General features: G+C 41.8%; 1 protein-coding gene across 1 annotated transcript; it reads right to left on the bottom strand.

The window, feature by feature from the left end:
- Window positions 1–282: 282 nt before the first annotated feature.
- Window positions 283–17,868, bottom strand: ISOC1 (isochorismatase domain containing 1). Its single transcript, XM_030317427.1, has 5 exons — window positions 17,544–17,868; window positions 8,098–8,217; window positions 7,791–7,994; window positions 6,048–6,164; window positions 283–1,401 (listed from the first exon to the last, which is right to left on the bottom strand). The coding sequence occupies exons 1-5, from the start codon at window positions 17,844–17,846 to the stop codon at window positions 1,255–1,257; spliced, it is 891 nt and encodes a 296-aa protein (XP_030173287.1). The 5' UTR covers window positions 17,847–17,868; the 3' UTR covers window positions 283–1,254.
- Between the last annotated feature and the right edge of the window lie 350 nt (window positions 17,869–18,218).

Below are 18,218 nucleotides of genomic sequence, written 5' to 3'. Positions count from 1 at the left end.
GCCCGACGCGGGGCTCGAACTCACGGACCGCGAGATCGTGACCTGGCTGAAGTCGGACGCTTAACTGACTGCGCCACCCAGGCGCCCCTAGAGATTTTAAATGTCAAAAGTTTTACACCTTTAAATAAATATTCGAATGCCTGGTATAGTACTCATAGAGCTATATTGTAGGGAACAAAATAATTTCATTCACATAATACATTTTCTTTAATTACTTTAATATAAAAGACAGCAATGTTCCATATTTCACATAATATAAAAAAAAGTTTTAAAACCCTCTAATAAGTTTTTAAAGAAAATAAATTTATTGAAGAGTAGCAATGACTACAAAATTAATACTACCAAATCATTACTCAAGCCTTTGCATTAATTGTAATATTTGGAGGGTAGGAAGAGAAAATATCAAATAAGAATATGGACACTGAAAAACTCGATTTTACCGAGGCTTTTTAACTCTTTGCTAAATCTGGTGCATATTAGAATATGTATTCAAGATTGCTGTAAACACATTCAGCCAAAGTCAGCTCGTCACTAATTATACAGTATTGTAAATCATTCCATTTACAAAATTAAAACAAACAACGGCCCAATGAGTCTTTCTAGGTAAAATATCCCAGTAAAAAAAAGAACATTAACAGAATTTGTGATGATGACTAGAACAAGAAAATTAGCATACTCAAGAAAGAAACATAATTATTCAATATAATTTTGTTTGGTTAGATCAATGCAACTCACTCAAGTAAGATGACTGCATTGTGAAGGAAAGGGGTAACATGATCCAAAGGCCTGTTTTAAGTTCTCACCTAATAATCTTCTTTCAATCAACCTGTAAAGTAAAAGCACAGAATCCATACTACAACATAGATCTGAATGATACTACAAAAGTCAAACCATGATCGGCATATTTTTCTTTACAGTGCACAATTTAAGAAAACGTCACAAGAGTATTCACTTTAGAAAATAATGATCTGTGGTACAGTAAAGACAAAACAGGCACCTCCATTATAATTTTTAATAAATAAAAGCACATTAAACAAAAACAAAAAGAAAAGGAATAAAGCAGCACCTGAAGCCTTCAACACTGTAACTAAATGCTAGTACCCGAAGGGTCTAACTGCTTACGTTTTACTAAGAGGCGCAAAAGAAGAGCCAATTTTTGACTTGAACGTTTTAATTCTAGTAGAGACAAGAGCTTGTCTGGGCTTACAGTCCGGTCACCTGATGCCGAGGAAGAGACCAGTCCTTCAAACGTCCTTATACTTTGGAAAGCAGGCCTGACTCTGGGGCGCTCGCCTTAATTAAATTCTGAATTTCCTTGAATTTTGGATGGTCTTTATCTGCCACCAGCTGTAGCAGAACAGCCTCACTGGTCGTCACTATGATCCCAGTTCGAGCAAGACGCTTAAAAAAAAAAAAAAAAAAAAAAAAGACAAATCAAGAACTAAGCATGACAATGAACAGTATATTACAGAAGCAAAAGCAAGGGTAGGACACAGTTAATTAGCGTCCTCTAGTAAAGCCATGGTCCTTAGTCATACCATCAAATTCACTCATGGAGACAAACCAGAAACCCATTATGATTATTCTCTATATTAGTAATACAGACAAGAAATAAGCAGAAGAAAACACATAGCTAATATTATGATTTATATGTACCAGGGAGGAAAAGAAATCAAGACTATGAATGCACAACGATTTTTATTTTTTCTCTATTTCCAAACATGTGACCTACAGCATGTGTGTCCTTCCTGTAAACAAGAAATGACCAGTGGTAGAACACCTTCAAGTGAGGGCACCTGTGTGGCTCAATCAGTTGGGTGTCCAACTTCGGCTCAGGTCACGATCTCGCGGTCCGTGAGTTCGAGCCCCACATCGGGCTCTGTGCTGACAGCTCAGAGCCTGGAGGCCGCTTCGGATTCTGTGTGTCCCTCTCTCTCTGCCCCTCTCCCACTCACGCTCTGCCCCTCTCTCTTTCTCAAAAATAGATAAATATTACCAAAAAGAAATTTAGAAAATAAAAAAATAAAAAAAAAAAAAGAAGACCTCCAAGCAAGGTCTAGGAATGTGCCCCTGGGATGATGATAACAGAACCACCACCACTGCCACCATCATAAACTTCAGAATTACTAAACACGAGTATAAAATTTAAGGCTGTCTAAAGTTTCACTGACAGGTCAATGAATGTCCTTGCCAAATTGCCCCAGGGGAAGCATAATAAAGAACCAAGGACAGAAATCTCAAGGAGGGAAGGAAGAGGGCAAAGAAGACAAAGTCGAGAACAAGGCAGAGAGTGATCGAGAACTGAATGAGAATTCTAGAGTAGAGAGGTACTCTTAGATGTCTCTGTTATCAGAAACTACAGGGAAAAAACTGGCCAACTGCTATTCCAAGAAATATCTACTAAAAGAACCATGGAAGACAGGTGGTTAGAAATAATTCCCAGGCAGGTCAGAAGAAATGACCTAGATCAGTCACTCCTCATAAAGAAGGAGTCCCATGAAGAGCCAGGACATCCTTGCAGAGTGAAGGTTAATCCTTCAGATGACTGTAGATGCACCTGCCCAATTTTCCCACGGGCATTGCAACCCCTTCCTTTTTAACCCCAAGGACGCAGCAGGGAGTAGGAGCCATAGCCTACTCTTCAGAAAGCAAGCTTGGACTCAATAGCCAGTGTGGAAGGGCACGCAGAGCAGCTGACGAGAACTCTAAAGAAATGAACAAACAGCAGAGTTACGTAGGGAAGAGCGAGGAAAGACAGCAAGCGTGCTACGCTAGTACTCTATGTTGAGACAAATAACAGATAACCAGGTAAGTTATCTCTGAGTTTCTTAAAGACTTCTGGAAGCTAATTTCCTCCTCCTTGCCTTTTAGTCAACTTCTGCCTACCATACCAAAACCCTAAGAAATCTCCAGGGCTGTGTGCTAGCTTTGGAGACAAGGGCAGGGGACAAATATGAGACTAGATGCAGAGCAGCTGTGTGAATGTCTTCAGACGCAGCTCCCTCCCTCACTAGCTGGCGGCCCTGCTCAGCCTTCCTCACTGACCAAGGTTCAACCAGCAGACTTTCAATGATTTGCTCTGAATCCCAATCACATACTTTCAGTGTCCGCAAGAGTGCTTTACACTCAAGAGTGCCAACAGAGGTCAGTCCTTGCTTATCTCTCTAGTTCCTTAGTGAGGCAAGAAGGACAGAGAACTGTTTGTTCCCAGATGGAAGGAAGAAATCAGATGACTCCTGAAGAAACCAGCTTTCCCTAGTGCTCTGCTGACCACAATCTGCTTGACCGCAGGCCAACAATCCTCAGTGACACTGAGACGGGTCACCGTGGCGGGAAAAGGCTGGAATGCTCGAGGCACAGAAACACATATTAGTCAACTGAAACCTACACAGTGTTACTTAGCTCCAAGACGGAGATATGGCCAGTAGTGACTGGACTCAAAACTAATCAAGCCAAGAACCTGTATGAGGAGGCATGGCTCAGCAATGTGCAAAGCTTTTAGAACAGACTCCCAGACCTTCCCATGGTGCCTGCCAGCCCCAACTGAAAGGTACCTGAGCAGAGAGAGAAAAGCACCAACTTGTCCAGACATAGGCAGGTTCGTGTACAACAACATAAGGTGTGAGGACACCTACAGTACCAGTCCCAAACTCTCTCTTTCCTGGATTCAAAAGGGGCAGTTAAAACTGCACATCTTTAATGCACACAGATACATAACTTATTAGGCTTCTGAAATTCATCCCCTACACTTTGCAAAAACAGTCCAAAGAGGCCTCCGAAAAAGAAAAGTTACTTTCATCTACAAATCTCCAAATGCAAGGGCACAAAGCCATGACAGCTTCAGAGAGGGCAAAGTGCAAAACAAAGACAAAACCCAGTACATTTCCAACCAATATCAACAAACCTCCACAAGTACAAGGGTATCAAGTTCCAGAGAGGGTTTTCTTCTCTCTTATTTTGCATTTACCCTACCAATTATTAGTTGAAAGAAACAATGCCTGACAGATGGCCGATGCTCAAAATATTTTGTCGAATAACCCACATACCACAAACTCTGGCACAGAAGTTTCAGTAATAGTAATTATAAATCATCTTAGTATAATAATCTCAATGGGGAATATGGGGAGTTTCAAATTCCTTAGGTAGTTGTGTTCTAAAGGAACAAAGAAGGAAGCTGGCCCGATTGCTATTTAACTTTCAAAGTCACACGTTAAAAGAAAGATACTTAACATTTCTCCCAATAAATGAGGTATAAACTATAACACCTCGAATATAAAATTAAGAAAGACTAAGAGAAAACTGTGCAATGTGGCATGCCTCCTCCATCAACACCTGACCTCATTCTTTTTTAACTTTCCAACCTCCACGCTGGGCCCCAAGGCAGTGCTGGGGGCTCTGTCTCTGCCAAAGCCACCCACACCAGATTCTTTCCTTCCCTCCTGAGAACTTCTCACAACTGGTCCCTTCTGGGTATTACAAGCTGATGTAATGCTTCTACGTTTCAAAGAAGACTAACCTCATAGAGACGATTATAAATAATAACAATAAAAGTAAATGCAGCAGCTAACCTGTGTTTACTGTTATCAGGCACTACACTAAATGCCATCAACACATTACCTCATTTAATCCTCACCAAATCCTGCCATGTAGTGGCTATGATTATTTCCATTTCACCAGTAAGAAATCTGAGGCATATGTACTAGCTAAATTGTCCTTGGACACAGATTTACTGAATGCCACAACCTGCATTCAAACCAGTATTATCCCTCCAGTGTTTTGACTCCTCATCACTGAGATGAGACTACTTCTGAAAGAATGAGTAAATATCCTGACTATGTTTTTAGTCTGTCTGGTGAGAAGACAGAACTGCCAACAAACTTGATAAATGCCATAATATAAAGACATGTCTCAAAAACTTACTTGAATGTATGACAGAAGTCCTTGCAACTTATTATAAGGAAGTTTTTTTTTTTTTTTGGATGTTTGTAGTATTCCAAGTTCTGGACCTCGGCCCTCCTAGAGAAGGGATGGCCAACCAGGGCCTTAGAACAACTGCTGTTGCCAATTCCCCAGATGCCTCTGCATCAACTCTCTGCACTGACTTTTCTCCTTTCTTCCCTCTGACTCTTTTTCATTTGTCCTACCTCACCACCCTTGGGCACACTGTGAGCTAACGAAATGATTTAGCAATCCAACAGAGAAAGTGGTTCACAGGCCAGCTTGTGCCCCAACACTGGAGGATCTCAAAAAAAAACAAAAAACAAAAAACAACAATTTGTATTTCCCATTCTCAACAGAAATAATCAGTTAAAAAACTTGCCAACTCAATCCACATGGACATTACTCTAAAATTATTACAGAATTAGAATTAAACAAGAGAGAGAGAAAGAGAACAATCCACAACGTGGAGTGCATGTTTCAAACACTTATGTGGTAGTTTGCGTCTCAACAGGAAGAGAAAATGCTTACAGAAGACGACTGTTAAGCAACCTTGACAAAACATCACTGATTCCCTGACTATGATCCAACCTGATACGCTGGTGCAGACAGCCAAGAAACAATGTGTCTGAGTGGTGTCCACAGGCAGTGACATACCTCCTAGTCCCAGAGATTCACATGTGAGGAAGCTTAATATAAGCAGAGTCAGTCTTAGGCCCACCACACCCTAGTTTTGGGCTACATCTTGGCTGAGTTAAACCAAGGTGGGCTGTTTTTGATTTGCAAATCTCTAAATGGTTCAGACTAAGCTTTCTGGAATACCTCTTAGAAGTTCAAACATCAAACCAAAACAAAGTCCAATGAAAGATGTGCAAGAGCTTTTGGTCTCACTAGAACTCCAGACCTCAGGAGACAGAAGATCTAAAACAATATGGTGGCAAGACCTCAAAAGTTGGTCAGCACACGACTCTGGAAGTCAGTGAGTCCGCTATGGTCAGAGTACAACTCAAACTGAAGAGGTAAATGCTTCATTGCTGTGAAGTACTCATTATTCTTCAAATTAATTTGGAAAATTTGACCAATCATTTGTTTGAAACCAGGACAAGTACCTCAAGAGCAAACATCCGGTCCATCATGCTTCTCGATGAGGTGGCATCAGCAACGATATGAACCTCAATACCTCGGCCAACTAGTTCCAGAGCTGTTTGCTGGATGCACACATGAGTCTAGTAGGAAAGTAAAAAATCATACGTAAAAACGCAGTAAAGCATTTTACAAATGCGTGACACCATGATAAAGCAGAAAGAATACTACAGCTCTCACGACCTTGTCCTACACCTAGATTTGCCTCTAACTTGCTAGGTGCTCTTGAAAATAAACAGCATCTCAGGCTTTGGTTTCTTCATTGTAAAGTCAGGAACTGGATTACATCAGGTTTTTTTCACACTAGGAACTTGAACATATTCTTAGAGCTCTGTGAGAATTTTTTTTTTCTTTTTAAAGATTTTCATCTGTCATCTGAATGACCTTCATACGACTGACTACTACCACTCGGTTTTGATGCCACTTGCAGTCGGGTTTATTTCTGAACTCACACTGAGTGCCTAACACAAAGAATGAGTCAGCAGTCCTGCATATTGAGAAACAAGTAGAAAAACTAAGTTGTTACTGGGTACCCAGTAGTAAAGGTAGGCCAAGTTAAAAATAACAAGTGACAAAGGCAAAAAATATCCAGTATACAGCACAAGCAGATGTATTATATAGATTCCATTTTTGTAAGTACTAACTTGTAACAATTCATTAGCAGAGAATACAGAGTAAAAACATGTCCCAACAATAACTGGGTTATATAAGCAATGAAAGCACATTTCAGTAATACCAGGATGCCAACCTTATGTGCACATGACAAGTGAGCTTTGGAGAATTATCAACTGACATTTCATTAAAATTAGCACTGGAGGACTGTTCAAAGATGATTTTGATTAGGCATGAGGTAGAACAATGATGAATGAGCAAAAAAAGTGCAGAAGTCAGCAACAGTATTTGGCATGACATTAATAAAAACAAGCTTACCCTATATTGTCATTATCGAAGTCAAAAGACAAATATGTAACGTATATCTAAACCCTAGGCTACATCTTAAAACCTACTGTATAAATCCTACCATCAATACATCATAGGTGTATTAAAGTAACACTATTTTGGGCTGCATTGTTTTTACAGTTTTCATAACTTTTAAATTTAATTCAATAGTTGTTTAAATGCTATGAATAAATACATGTATTCCATTCGTAGATATCCAAAAAAAGATCAAAAAATCATTTTAATCAGCATTAAGAATCTATGGGTTTTGTTCCTTTAAAAAGGTATGTAAGCGATCAAGCGTGAAGGACAATGAAATACATGATTTCTATGGTTTTTCTACAGCAAAAACACGACCAACGTGAAATCCTACAACACATAAATAAAAATAACGCCTTTAATAAAACCGTGCTCCAAAAGTAGTTAAAAGGAAAGGCGCAACAATCAATCAACCCACATTCAAATTCAATTCCATCCCATAACCAGCAGTATGACCCTGGGCAAGTGGTACAACATCTGTATTTTCGTTTCCTCATCTACATAACAGGGGGAGATGAAAAGTACTTAATTGGCTCAGAAACTCACTGGGGAGTGTTTAATGAATTAACAGATGCAGATCACTGCCTTGCACACAGTCAACACTTAATAAAGGGTGGCTATTTTTCATCATTACTACCGCCTACCACCTCGTCTATCTACAAAATGGCACTGTGGACATATCAAGATTTTACAAATGACATTGTGCCCAAAACATAACAACAGGTACTTACTTCTACTCCAAATAACACAACACTCCTGACTCCAGGAATCTCTGCTAACGCTGCTTCTACTTCTGGCAATACCATTGAAAACTTGGTCTTTGGAAGTACCAATTTTACACCTGTTAAATCAATTTCTTGAACAGTGCTTCCAAGACCTTTAGGATACTGTTCTGTTACAATAACTGGAATTCCTAACATCCGGGCCCCTTGTAACTGGAAAAAACAAACAAACAAACAATTAGTAATATACAATTTGCATACATATAAATGTATATCATGCTTCTGCAAACTGGAAAAAATAAACAAACAAACATACCAATCTTTGTCCCACACTAATTATATCCCCAAAATATTTGATGGCTGGTCTGAATCGTTCCTGCATATCACAGCAGAAAAACACAGTGCTTGAAGGTGTAAGATTTCCCAGGGTGGTGAGCTGAGAAAAAAAGAAAAAAGAATGATTTAGCACTCGTTATACAACGACATTTATTTTCAGTGGAGGTCAATGAAGGAGAAAAGTGTTCCTAATGTTTGACCCAGTAAGTCAATTTCTACCACTATTACCTAAAAGAAATGATTCGAATTACAAAACAAACAAACAAACAAAAATTATCCAAAGATATTCCCTGAATTGCTTTCAATAGTGAAAATTAGAAATAAACCAAGGACCAACAATACAGAAATGACTACACAAATTTTAACATGTTCACATGATAAAACATTTTTTAGAGAACCAAAATAACATATGCAAATAAGTTTTCAAAAAATTTGAGCCATCTACAAAGAAATGCTCATAATCTAATGTTAATTTTAAAAAGAGAGCACAGTTCAATAGTATTTCAATAATGTAAAAATACAAATAGAAGATAGAAGCAAATATAGGAGACTATTATCAAGAAGAAGCAAATATATGAGTATTAACAAGTAGATACCACTTTTATTTTTAGTGGTATGACTGTTCGAGTGACTTTGTACTTTATTATCTATGTGCTGGTCTGAGGCACTCTGCCATCAACCTTTCTTTGGTGTGAACTCTACAGACATGCAACACCAAGGTCATGGCAGAATGGGTGTGCCATCTGTAATTCGAACATTAGGTACAGGGTTTTCCTACTTTGCCAACAGACTCTGATTAAAATAAATATTCAGTCATCTTAAATTACACATTCTATCATTAACTGTTTTAACGGGAGTTAGCAATGTTTTTTTCTTTATGGTTTTCTTATATTCTCCAAATGCTATTTAAAAACCCCTCCCAATAATATTTAAAAATACACACTGGGGTGCCTGAGTGGCTCAAGCATCTGACTCTTGATTTGAGCTCAGGTCATGATCTCACAGTGGCGAGATCGTGCCCCACATTGGGCTTAGCACTGAGGCATGGAGCCCGCTTAAGATCCCCTCTTTCACCCTCTCCCTCTGCCCCTCCTCCACTCTCTCTCACACGCACTAAATAAGTAAAATAAAAAATAAATAAAAATGCGCACTGCTTTTGTAATTGGAAAAAAACGTTATGATAGTAAACTGGCAATGCTTACAAGTATGAAAAGTAACAATGAAAATAATCTGTAGCAGAGACTAGGAAACATATATCTAAAAAAACAGAAATCCACTGGGCAATCCACTGGGTGGCTCAGTCAGTTAAGTGTTTGACTCACGATCTCTTCTTTTCAGCTCAGGTCATGATCTCACTGTTCATGAGCTCGAGCCCCAGGATGGGCTCAGCGCTGACAGTGAGGAGCCTGGTTGGGATTCTCTGCCTCCCCTCTCTCTCTGCCCCCAAAATATATAAATAAACTTAAAAAAAAAAGAACTCCAGGCTTGCTGCTGTCACCAACACAGAAATATCAAGATGCTGTTCTCAGGAATAACTTCTTAGAGTTCAAAAAAGAAATGCAATAAAATGATGCCAAACACATCACCACCGTTAAACAGACAGACATAAAGGTGACATTTGCTTTCTTAAAAAGATTCATCACCATCAGGAAATTAACGAATTAAGGTTAAAAGCAGGCATTAGATCACCAAGCTTTACGTTAATTACTGTAGTTGGGCTACAACTTGGGCCCAATACGGATTTACCAAAAAGTAAAAACCACTGTTGAATGTAAGAATTTAATGTCACTCATAGATTCTTCAAGGCCCATGCTTCTTTCCTTCCTACCTTCTCTAATTTCAGAGAGCATATATATAAAGGAAGCAGCCCGGTCCTGAATGAACCCATACTCTTCCTCTTACTAGCCACCTCCTAAGTCTCCCCTCTAGCTACCCTGTTTTGCCCTAAAACCATCCATAGATAATAGCTGTTAATAATTTCCTAAAGAAACCCACGTCCCAATCACATGGTGGTGGCTTCCCCACCAGCCTGGCCCTAGACCCTGCCTTAGTGTCAGTGCCCAGGGCAACTTCTCAGGAAACAACTGCTACAGGAATTAAATGAATCATTAAAAGGAATCTTTTATCCTGAGTGGTATGACTGTTCTAGTAACTTTGTACTTTATTATCTATGTGCTGGTCTGAGGCACTCTGGCATCAACCTTCCTTTGGTGTGAACTCTACAGACATGCAACACCAAGGTCATGGCAGAATGGGTGTGCCATCTGTAATTCGAACATTAGGTACAGGGTTTTCCTACTTTGCCAATAGAGTCTGATTAAAATAAATATTCAGTCATCTTAAATTATACATTGTATCTTTAACTGTTTGCTTACTTTAATTTTAATGCAGGTGTCATGCCTCCATTTTGGTCCTTTTCCAAAGCAGTATGATGTATACAGAGGTACTCAGGACACAATTTTAAAAACCAATCACTATATATGAATATGTACTTTAAATTCTCAGTAAAAATTAAATTTTGGCTAGAAGGGCTCAAAATCCAAGTGGGTCCCTAGTCATCCACAATGTGTTTAGGGCACACTACAAAATGCAGCTTACCCACAATTGGTCTGTTTCAGATTATAGCAATGCAACTCAGCCATTCTCGCCACTCCACGGCTATGAGAGCAGGAAGCAGGCAAAGTAAACGGGGAAAGGTTTAAGTGTGCTGGACGGACACGCACTATCATCCTTACAGCTCATACCTGCTGTATCTTCAGCTCACAGATCTCATCTCAGATAATGGACAAACTCTGTATACATTCCTAACACGGTTGGTTGTGCGGACTCTAAATTCACAAAAGGTTATAAACAGCAAACCAGAAAGGAAACTGCTGGAGACAGGCAAACTGGTATCAGCAAGAAACGATAGATGACAGAGAAAAGATTCAAAATACAATAAAAGCAGATCACAATTCAACTAGTTCCACACTCTAGCCTTCTAGTGGAGGAGTAACAGTATGTACATAATATATAAACTGGGACAAGATCGTTTTAGAGCACGCTCAATTCAGAGAATGTTAAATTATGTAATACCCCAGGACCACAATACTAAAATGGTCAAAATACTCAATATTGGGATATTGAAAGGAATAAAACCTTACCTACCCAGAAATCCTAAATATTGAGAGTTGTGGTCTCCTGGGGTTTCTGTTACCTGGTGCTTCCCTCTATCTCCTTTCAGAGTGTGAGGTATCCTGTTCCAGGCAAGGAACCACATTAGATATATGTCATAGTAGTCAAAGACTGGGGACGTCAGAAAATGCAGCCATAAAATCCTCACCACCTTGCAAAACCCTTCTAGTATAGGAACTTACCTGCAGGCTTTCAGCAAACACAGAGAGAAACCACAGAGATAATGGCAAGGCACATTATTATGCAGCGATGATTTGATTATAACTTAGTTAATGAAAAATGCCCGGATAGCCTTCTCCCAGCAAGTCAGACTTTAACTCCTGACACCCCCTAGGACATGGTCTGCACCAAGTAACTTGCTTCCTCAAAGTAGAATATAGAGGGAGTATGGTGACTTTGTAGTGGAAAAACCTGGTAGACATTGCCTCAGCCAGGTGATCAAAACTGAGATAATCTGTGAGGTCATATTGATAGTATATAAGACAAAATGTGATGACAACAACCTTCATGATCTGGCTCTCAAAATCCCAAAACCCCATTGTAAGCACTAGAAAAACATCAGATAAACCAAAACTGAGGTACATTCTACCAAAATATCTGACCACTATGCCTCAAAATTGTCAACGACATCAAAAACAGTATAAGTCTGAAAAACTTTCATAGCCCAGGGGGACCTCGGAAGACATGACAACTAAATAATTAGAATTCCAGGAATGGATCGTGGAAGAGAATTTGCAGGCTAGCAAATTAAAAGTGGTATTCACCAAATGCCATCACAAGCAAAATACAACTACAGATTGATGCATATTCAGGAATCATGAAAAACTCACATATAAAAATATATGGATGTATACATACACACCTTCATATATCTATATATCTACAAACAACCCTGTATATACACATACAGGTAATACATATTCCAATAAATATTTAAATACAAAAAATTGATTGGAGCCAGTAGCTTCCCCAACAAAAAAGTGTTCCAATATAAACTGGTGACCACTTAAGAAGTGTCATAGCTGTTATTTGACCTTAGATTTCAAAGACAAAAAACTTTTCATCCCCAAGTACATTATAACCATTAACATGACACTATTTTCCCCTCTTCTAGTGAAAATGTGTTCTGACCATTTTCTCACAATGGCTGTACAGCTGCAAGGAACCTGCACCTCCCATGCTGAGTGCCTCAGGTTACTCAGGGCAGACACATACGGGGAGGCTGGCCTTGCTTAGGGATGCTCTGTGTACCAGTTCTGTTCTTCCGTAAAAGTAATACATGGTGTTCTATGTTAAATTGTGTCCCTCAAAGTGCATATGGTGAATTCGTAACCCCCAGTACCTCAAAAAGTGACTTTATTTGGAAAGAGAATTATTGAAAATCTAGTCAAGATGAGGTCATAATGGAGAAGGGTGAGTGCCTAATCCAACATGACCAGTCTCCTTATAAAAAGGGGAAATTTGGACAGAGAAGGCCTTGTGAAATTGAAGGCAGAGATTAAGGTAATGGGTCCATAAGCCAAGCAATGCTAAAGACGGCCAGCAAACCAAGAGCCAGGAAAGAAACATGGAACAGATTCTCCCTCACAGCCCTCGAAAGGAGTCAGCCCTGATCACTAGCCTCCAGGACTGTGCAGAAACAGATTTCTGTCGTATAAGCCACTCAGTTTGTGGCACTCTGTTACAGCAGCCTTCCATGGCGAACTACTACAGTGTGTAAACTGTGTACCTTTAGGAATGATTAAAGTTTGGAATTGTAGTGGCGCCTGGGTGGCTCAGTCAGTTGAGCATCTGACTCTTGATTTCGGCTCAGGTCATGATCCCACGGTCGTGGGATTGAGCTCCACCTCAGGCTCTTTGCTGAGCAAGGAGCCTGCTTGAGATTTTATTCTCTCTCTCTGCCTCTCTCACCTGTTCTCTCAAAAAAAAAAAAAAAAAAAGTTTGGAATTGTAAATATGATGTGTTCAAACTTGTAGGGGTCTATTACAGTCACAAGATAGGCATGAATGATGTGCTTGGGAGAGAGTCCAAAGGGGTACAGGGTATCATTATTTCACTGAGAAGTGTTTCCAAGCAAATGTGATTACCACAGTAACAGTAAGGCCTTGCTCGAGGACTGACTCCCTGAAAACAGATTTCAGCGATGTGATTCCCCTGGGGTTACAAGGCTCCCTACACCACAGAGCTGTGGGCATTGGAATCTGAGACCAAATCTCAATTTCACTAAACTCAATTACGTGAAATGGGACAAATCATTAACATTTTCAAACAGCAGTTTCTTAATAAAGCAACCAAACAGCATTTCCCTCAGAGGGCTACGTCAAGGATCCAATGAGCTGCATGTAATCAATCAAAAAATGCATAGATTCCACTCTGAAACACAGAGTATCATGAACACACATATTTACAGGTAACCTCCATGGTGGGGGGGGGGGGAATATACGATGCTTCGGGCAGTAATCCAAAGTGTTAAATGTTAACTTTTTGAACGTGACACACACACAACCCCACTGAACCAATGGAGTAGAGGCAAACCACACCCTCAAGATCCAGCTGTTTCCTCTCAGTGCCCTGACACTGGTCACCTCCCAGAGATCTGTCAGGCCTGCTTCTCCACTGTTTCTCATCATTATCATTTTCCTGCTCCTCCTACATGCTCCCACGGTAAAGGTTTCGTTATCAAACATCACCACCTTCAAACCAGCAAGCCCAAGGGGGTACAGCTTCTTTTCAGCAAGCCCAAGGGGATACAGCTTCTTTTCCCTCTTCTTTCCAAACCCTGCCTTCTCTCCCTTCCCACCACAAACCCTGGGGTCTCTTCTAGCTAAAAATGTCCATGCCCCCTGTTAAAAACAGTAACAGTAGCAACAAACCTCCAAGAAAGCGAAAGCTGGAGTCAAATCCCCTCCCAATTAACCATCTCAGGAAAGGTCAAAATAACCTTCCCAGGGAAGCCCTTATCTTCTGCCCACACAAAGCTGCCAGAGCCTTCCCTCGTATGTACGGAGGCAAAATGGCGTCACTGGCATCCTCCCTAAAATGTCCATTTCTTCCTCCCTTCTGTTTGGGCTCTGCTTTCCCTGGTGACAAGCTGGAAAATAAAGTGGTGGTTATATGGTATCAAATTTACAGGTATTCCCAGGGTTGAACGTTTCAATTAGTTAAAAATTGGGAAACACCTTTCGAAAAATTAAAAACTGTAAGTTATAAAAATGACCTAAATTCCCACCGTATAATCCTTTCATTTACATTTCTTCTTCTGTGTCTCAAAATTCCTCAGACTTCAAGCATTCTGACAAAGCAGAAGACACATAAACCATGCTTGAAACATGAGCAGTCTGCAGCTACCTGAGCTGTCAACGGACACTCGGTCATTTTGACAGTGTTTCAGAGAAGACACGCAAAGGTCCAACACTGGCAACGGCAGTCTCAAAGATCAGTCCCCACAGAATTGCTTAACCAACCAGGGTGCAGACAGTATGGCACAAGCGACCACTGTGTTTTACAAGGTCAGTAGCAGTAGCAGTCAGAACAAGCATGAAAGCAAAGTCACAACCCTATGTAAATTGAGAATAAATTCTAGAATATACAGTATGTGAGACAGGGCCCTCGAGGCTCTAAGGTCTATGTTCAGGAAGAAAAAATAACAAGTTACATTATTTAAGCAGTGGACTACATTTGGCCAAATTTATGCTCTCTATCCCTGCTTCTGGGAGAAGGGGCCTGCCATGCCCAGTAGCAGCACCTCAATGATGGGCCATCTTGAGCCTTCCTAAGCGACAGGCATCGATAACAAAGAGCAATGAACACCAGCAAAACAAATGATATTACAAGCTCAAGTTTGTGGCCGGTTTCTATTCAGCGTGATGCTTTCATTAAGCACAAAAAGAAAAGATGAATGCTATAGGCAGCTAAAAGAAGGCCCTTCCCAGCTCTGCCAGCTCCACCATCACCTTGGAGTCTTGGACAATTTCCCATCTATTCTGCTCTTTTGCAAAGTGAGAGTTAGGGTATCAGGTAAGGAACAAGAACTGGGTCTTATCCATGTTTGCTTTCATTGTGCCAGGCACTTAACGCCGCCACTCAAATGTTGGTGTCATGAACTCTATGGTCTCATTTAGCTACAAAATGTCCATGTCTTTAGATTCCTAAAACCTAAAGGTTCCTAAAACCAGCTAGGTTCCAAAACCATGTAATAAAGCGTTCATGAAAAGAAATAGCTTCCCCTTCACTTCTCTAAGTATACTCAGACATAAATACACAAAAACAGGCTTCAGAATAGGTTTATGGATATATATGAGGTGTGTGTCCTTCCACGTTATTTTTAGGCTAAGGGAGGCACCCAGCGGAACAAGTCAAAGTATGATGAGTACTAAAATGAGATAATATAAAAGAAAAATATTTTTTACAACTTTGAAATATATTAAGTATTATATAACAGTGGCTTAGGAATTCTTGGACTATTTAAGTGAAGTATAAATAACATTTTTAAAGATGGAACAGAGTACTGCTATTATTATAATTTTTATTTTAAACATCACCAAAAAAATTGTTATCTTCTGTACCAAGCAAAATACTTCAAAAGCCACAAGTGACCTAAATTATATAACGCCTTTTGAGAATGTATAGGATGTTTCTGGTATACACATGTTTAATTAAAAAGAGTTGGCATACCTGGGCATTGAATTTTTCAAAATAAAAAATCGTATCTTGGGCAGGGGGGTGGGGGGAAGACTTACAGATGTGGGGTGGGCAGTCCCTGATTCAGCATAACATCTTATCAGGGAACTGCCCACCCTCCCTCCCAACCACTACAGGAAATGCATCACAAAGAAGTCTGCATCGTCAGGATAGCTCCATATCTCCTCAGTTAGTGTTTGGATTCTGGCCTTTATTAATGGATTTGTCAAAGGGGCATCCAACTTCTTGGGTATTTTGGCAGCAATTATCTAAATACACTGACAAAGAAGGTTGCAAAGAGGTGTCAGCCACGAAAACTCTTGAAGACATAAAAATGGGGGTGTAGTAAACACCTACAAACCACAATTCCCAGCATGGACACCAGGGCAAATTCTGGGGGATCAGAGATATCCCTTTAGGATCTCCAGGAAGAGACAATGGAATCTCACTGCCCTTTGTCCTCTGAACCTAAGAAATCTATCCAAGTAAAAAGTACCTGCTTTGGAAGCTTCTGGCATGGGTGCTGGTGTGACAGGAAACAAGACCAATTCTGCAGCCGAATACAGCTAGAAAACACGAATCTAGAGAATAATCTTAAGAATATGACATTTGAATATTAAAATGCCTTCTAAGCCTGAATCCCACATTTCAGTTTGGTCTTCGGAAGAAATAGCTTATCAGTTTCTCAACTAAAGAAAAAAAATGTGGACAGTGTAGTATTTAAAATATACCTTACGTTCTTTCTTTTCAAAAATATAAATCCTCCAGTTAATCTTCTGAGAGTAAAAAGGACAGGAGACAAACCCGCACGGTATTACGGCACAGCTTCAAAAAAAAAAAATTTTAAGCTATAAAATAATCCTCAGGTGCATCAACTTTCTCAAGCCAGAAAATCGTGGTCTAGGAAAAGTTGGGTAATTAACAAGGTATTACAGTCCTAGAGTCAAATAACTTTTTCAACGTAGGCGACGCATATATAATCAACAGATTCAAGTAGCCAGATACCAGGAAAAGGCTACACAAATGGTTATTTCACTTAAGGTTAGGAGAAGCTTAAGCTCCAGAAACTGAAAGCTGGGGAGAGGGGGGGAAAGGTCTAACTCCTGAAGTTTGTGTTTCCGCAAGTGGTAAACACAACTCCGGGTAACCCTAAGGCCAATACTCCGCATCAACTCTTTACCCCATTCGGCATGAGCCCAAAATAAAATCACAGCTAGTACCGCGCAGCCCTTAGGTTACGCAGGCGGCTGGACTTGCTCCAGGCACACAAGGCTGATGCGGGAGATCGAGGACCACACACGTGGGGGCGTTCGCTCGCGCCGCGACCCGCTGGGAGGCCCCCGCCCCCGCCTCGGGGGCGGACAGCTGCTGACCGTCACCTTCCTACTGGCCCATTCTCTGGGCCGTCCCCGAGGACTGCGATCGCCCCACCGCCCTTCCAAGCCGGCGAGGCGCGCAGGGCCCGGCGCCAGGGCGGCGCAGGGCACCTGAGGAGCGCGGCGGGGGCGGAGACAGAGACGCACCGGGACCAGGAGCAGCGGCTGGGCGCGCGGCCCTCCGGCGGGACCCACCTGGATCTGCAGCGGCACGAGGCGCACCTTGCAGCGCTCGCTCACCGCGAAGCCCTTGGGCAGGTCCACGTACTGGCCCCACTCTTCCGCGAAGAGCTGCACTACGAATTTGCGGTGCATGTCGATCTGGTCGCCGTACAGGCTGAGGAACTTCTGGATGAGCAGCTCGTAGCCCGCGCCGTGCGGCACGGACGAGGGCCGCGCGAAGACCGAGAAGCAGAAGAGCACGGGGACCGTGCCCGACGGCGCCCCCGCGCCGCCGCTGTTGGGGAGCGCCGGGACAGCCAGCTCCGCCGCCGCCATGTTCCCCCGAGCGTCTGCCAGCTCCGAGGCCAGCGAGGCGCAGACAGGGCCGGCCGCCGGGGCCCCGCCTCCCCGCGCCGCCCGCTTGCTCTGGAAGGCGAAGGGGCGGGCCCTGGCGGCCGCGGCTCGCGCGCCCTCCTCCGCCCCTCAGGGGGCGGACCGCGACTGAGGGCTGGGCGGTGGGGCCTGGGTGAAGGCGCTAGCTAGCGCCTGCGCCCGCTGCCGGGACCGCCCCCTCCAACCCGGACTTGTCTCGGCTGCCCGGCTGCCCGGCTGCCCGGCTGCGGGTCTAGTGCGCGGAGGAGGTTTGTGGCCCCCCCACTGCCCTCGCTCTCCGCCCACCTTCCAATGAGCGCAGTTCGCGGGGAGTTT

Source organism: Lynx canadensis, chromosome A1 (assembly GCF_007474595.2).
Source record: "Lynx canadensis isolate LIC74 chromosome A1, mLynCan4.pri.v2, whole genome shotgun sequence".
In the NCBI taxonomy this organism is placed as follows: domain Eukaryota; kingdom Metazoa; phylum Chordata; class Mammalia; order Carnivora; family Felidae; genus Lynx; species Lynx canadensis.
This window is presented reverse-complemented; position numbering and strand designations above follow the sequence as displayed.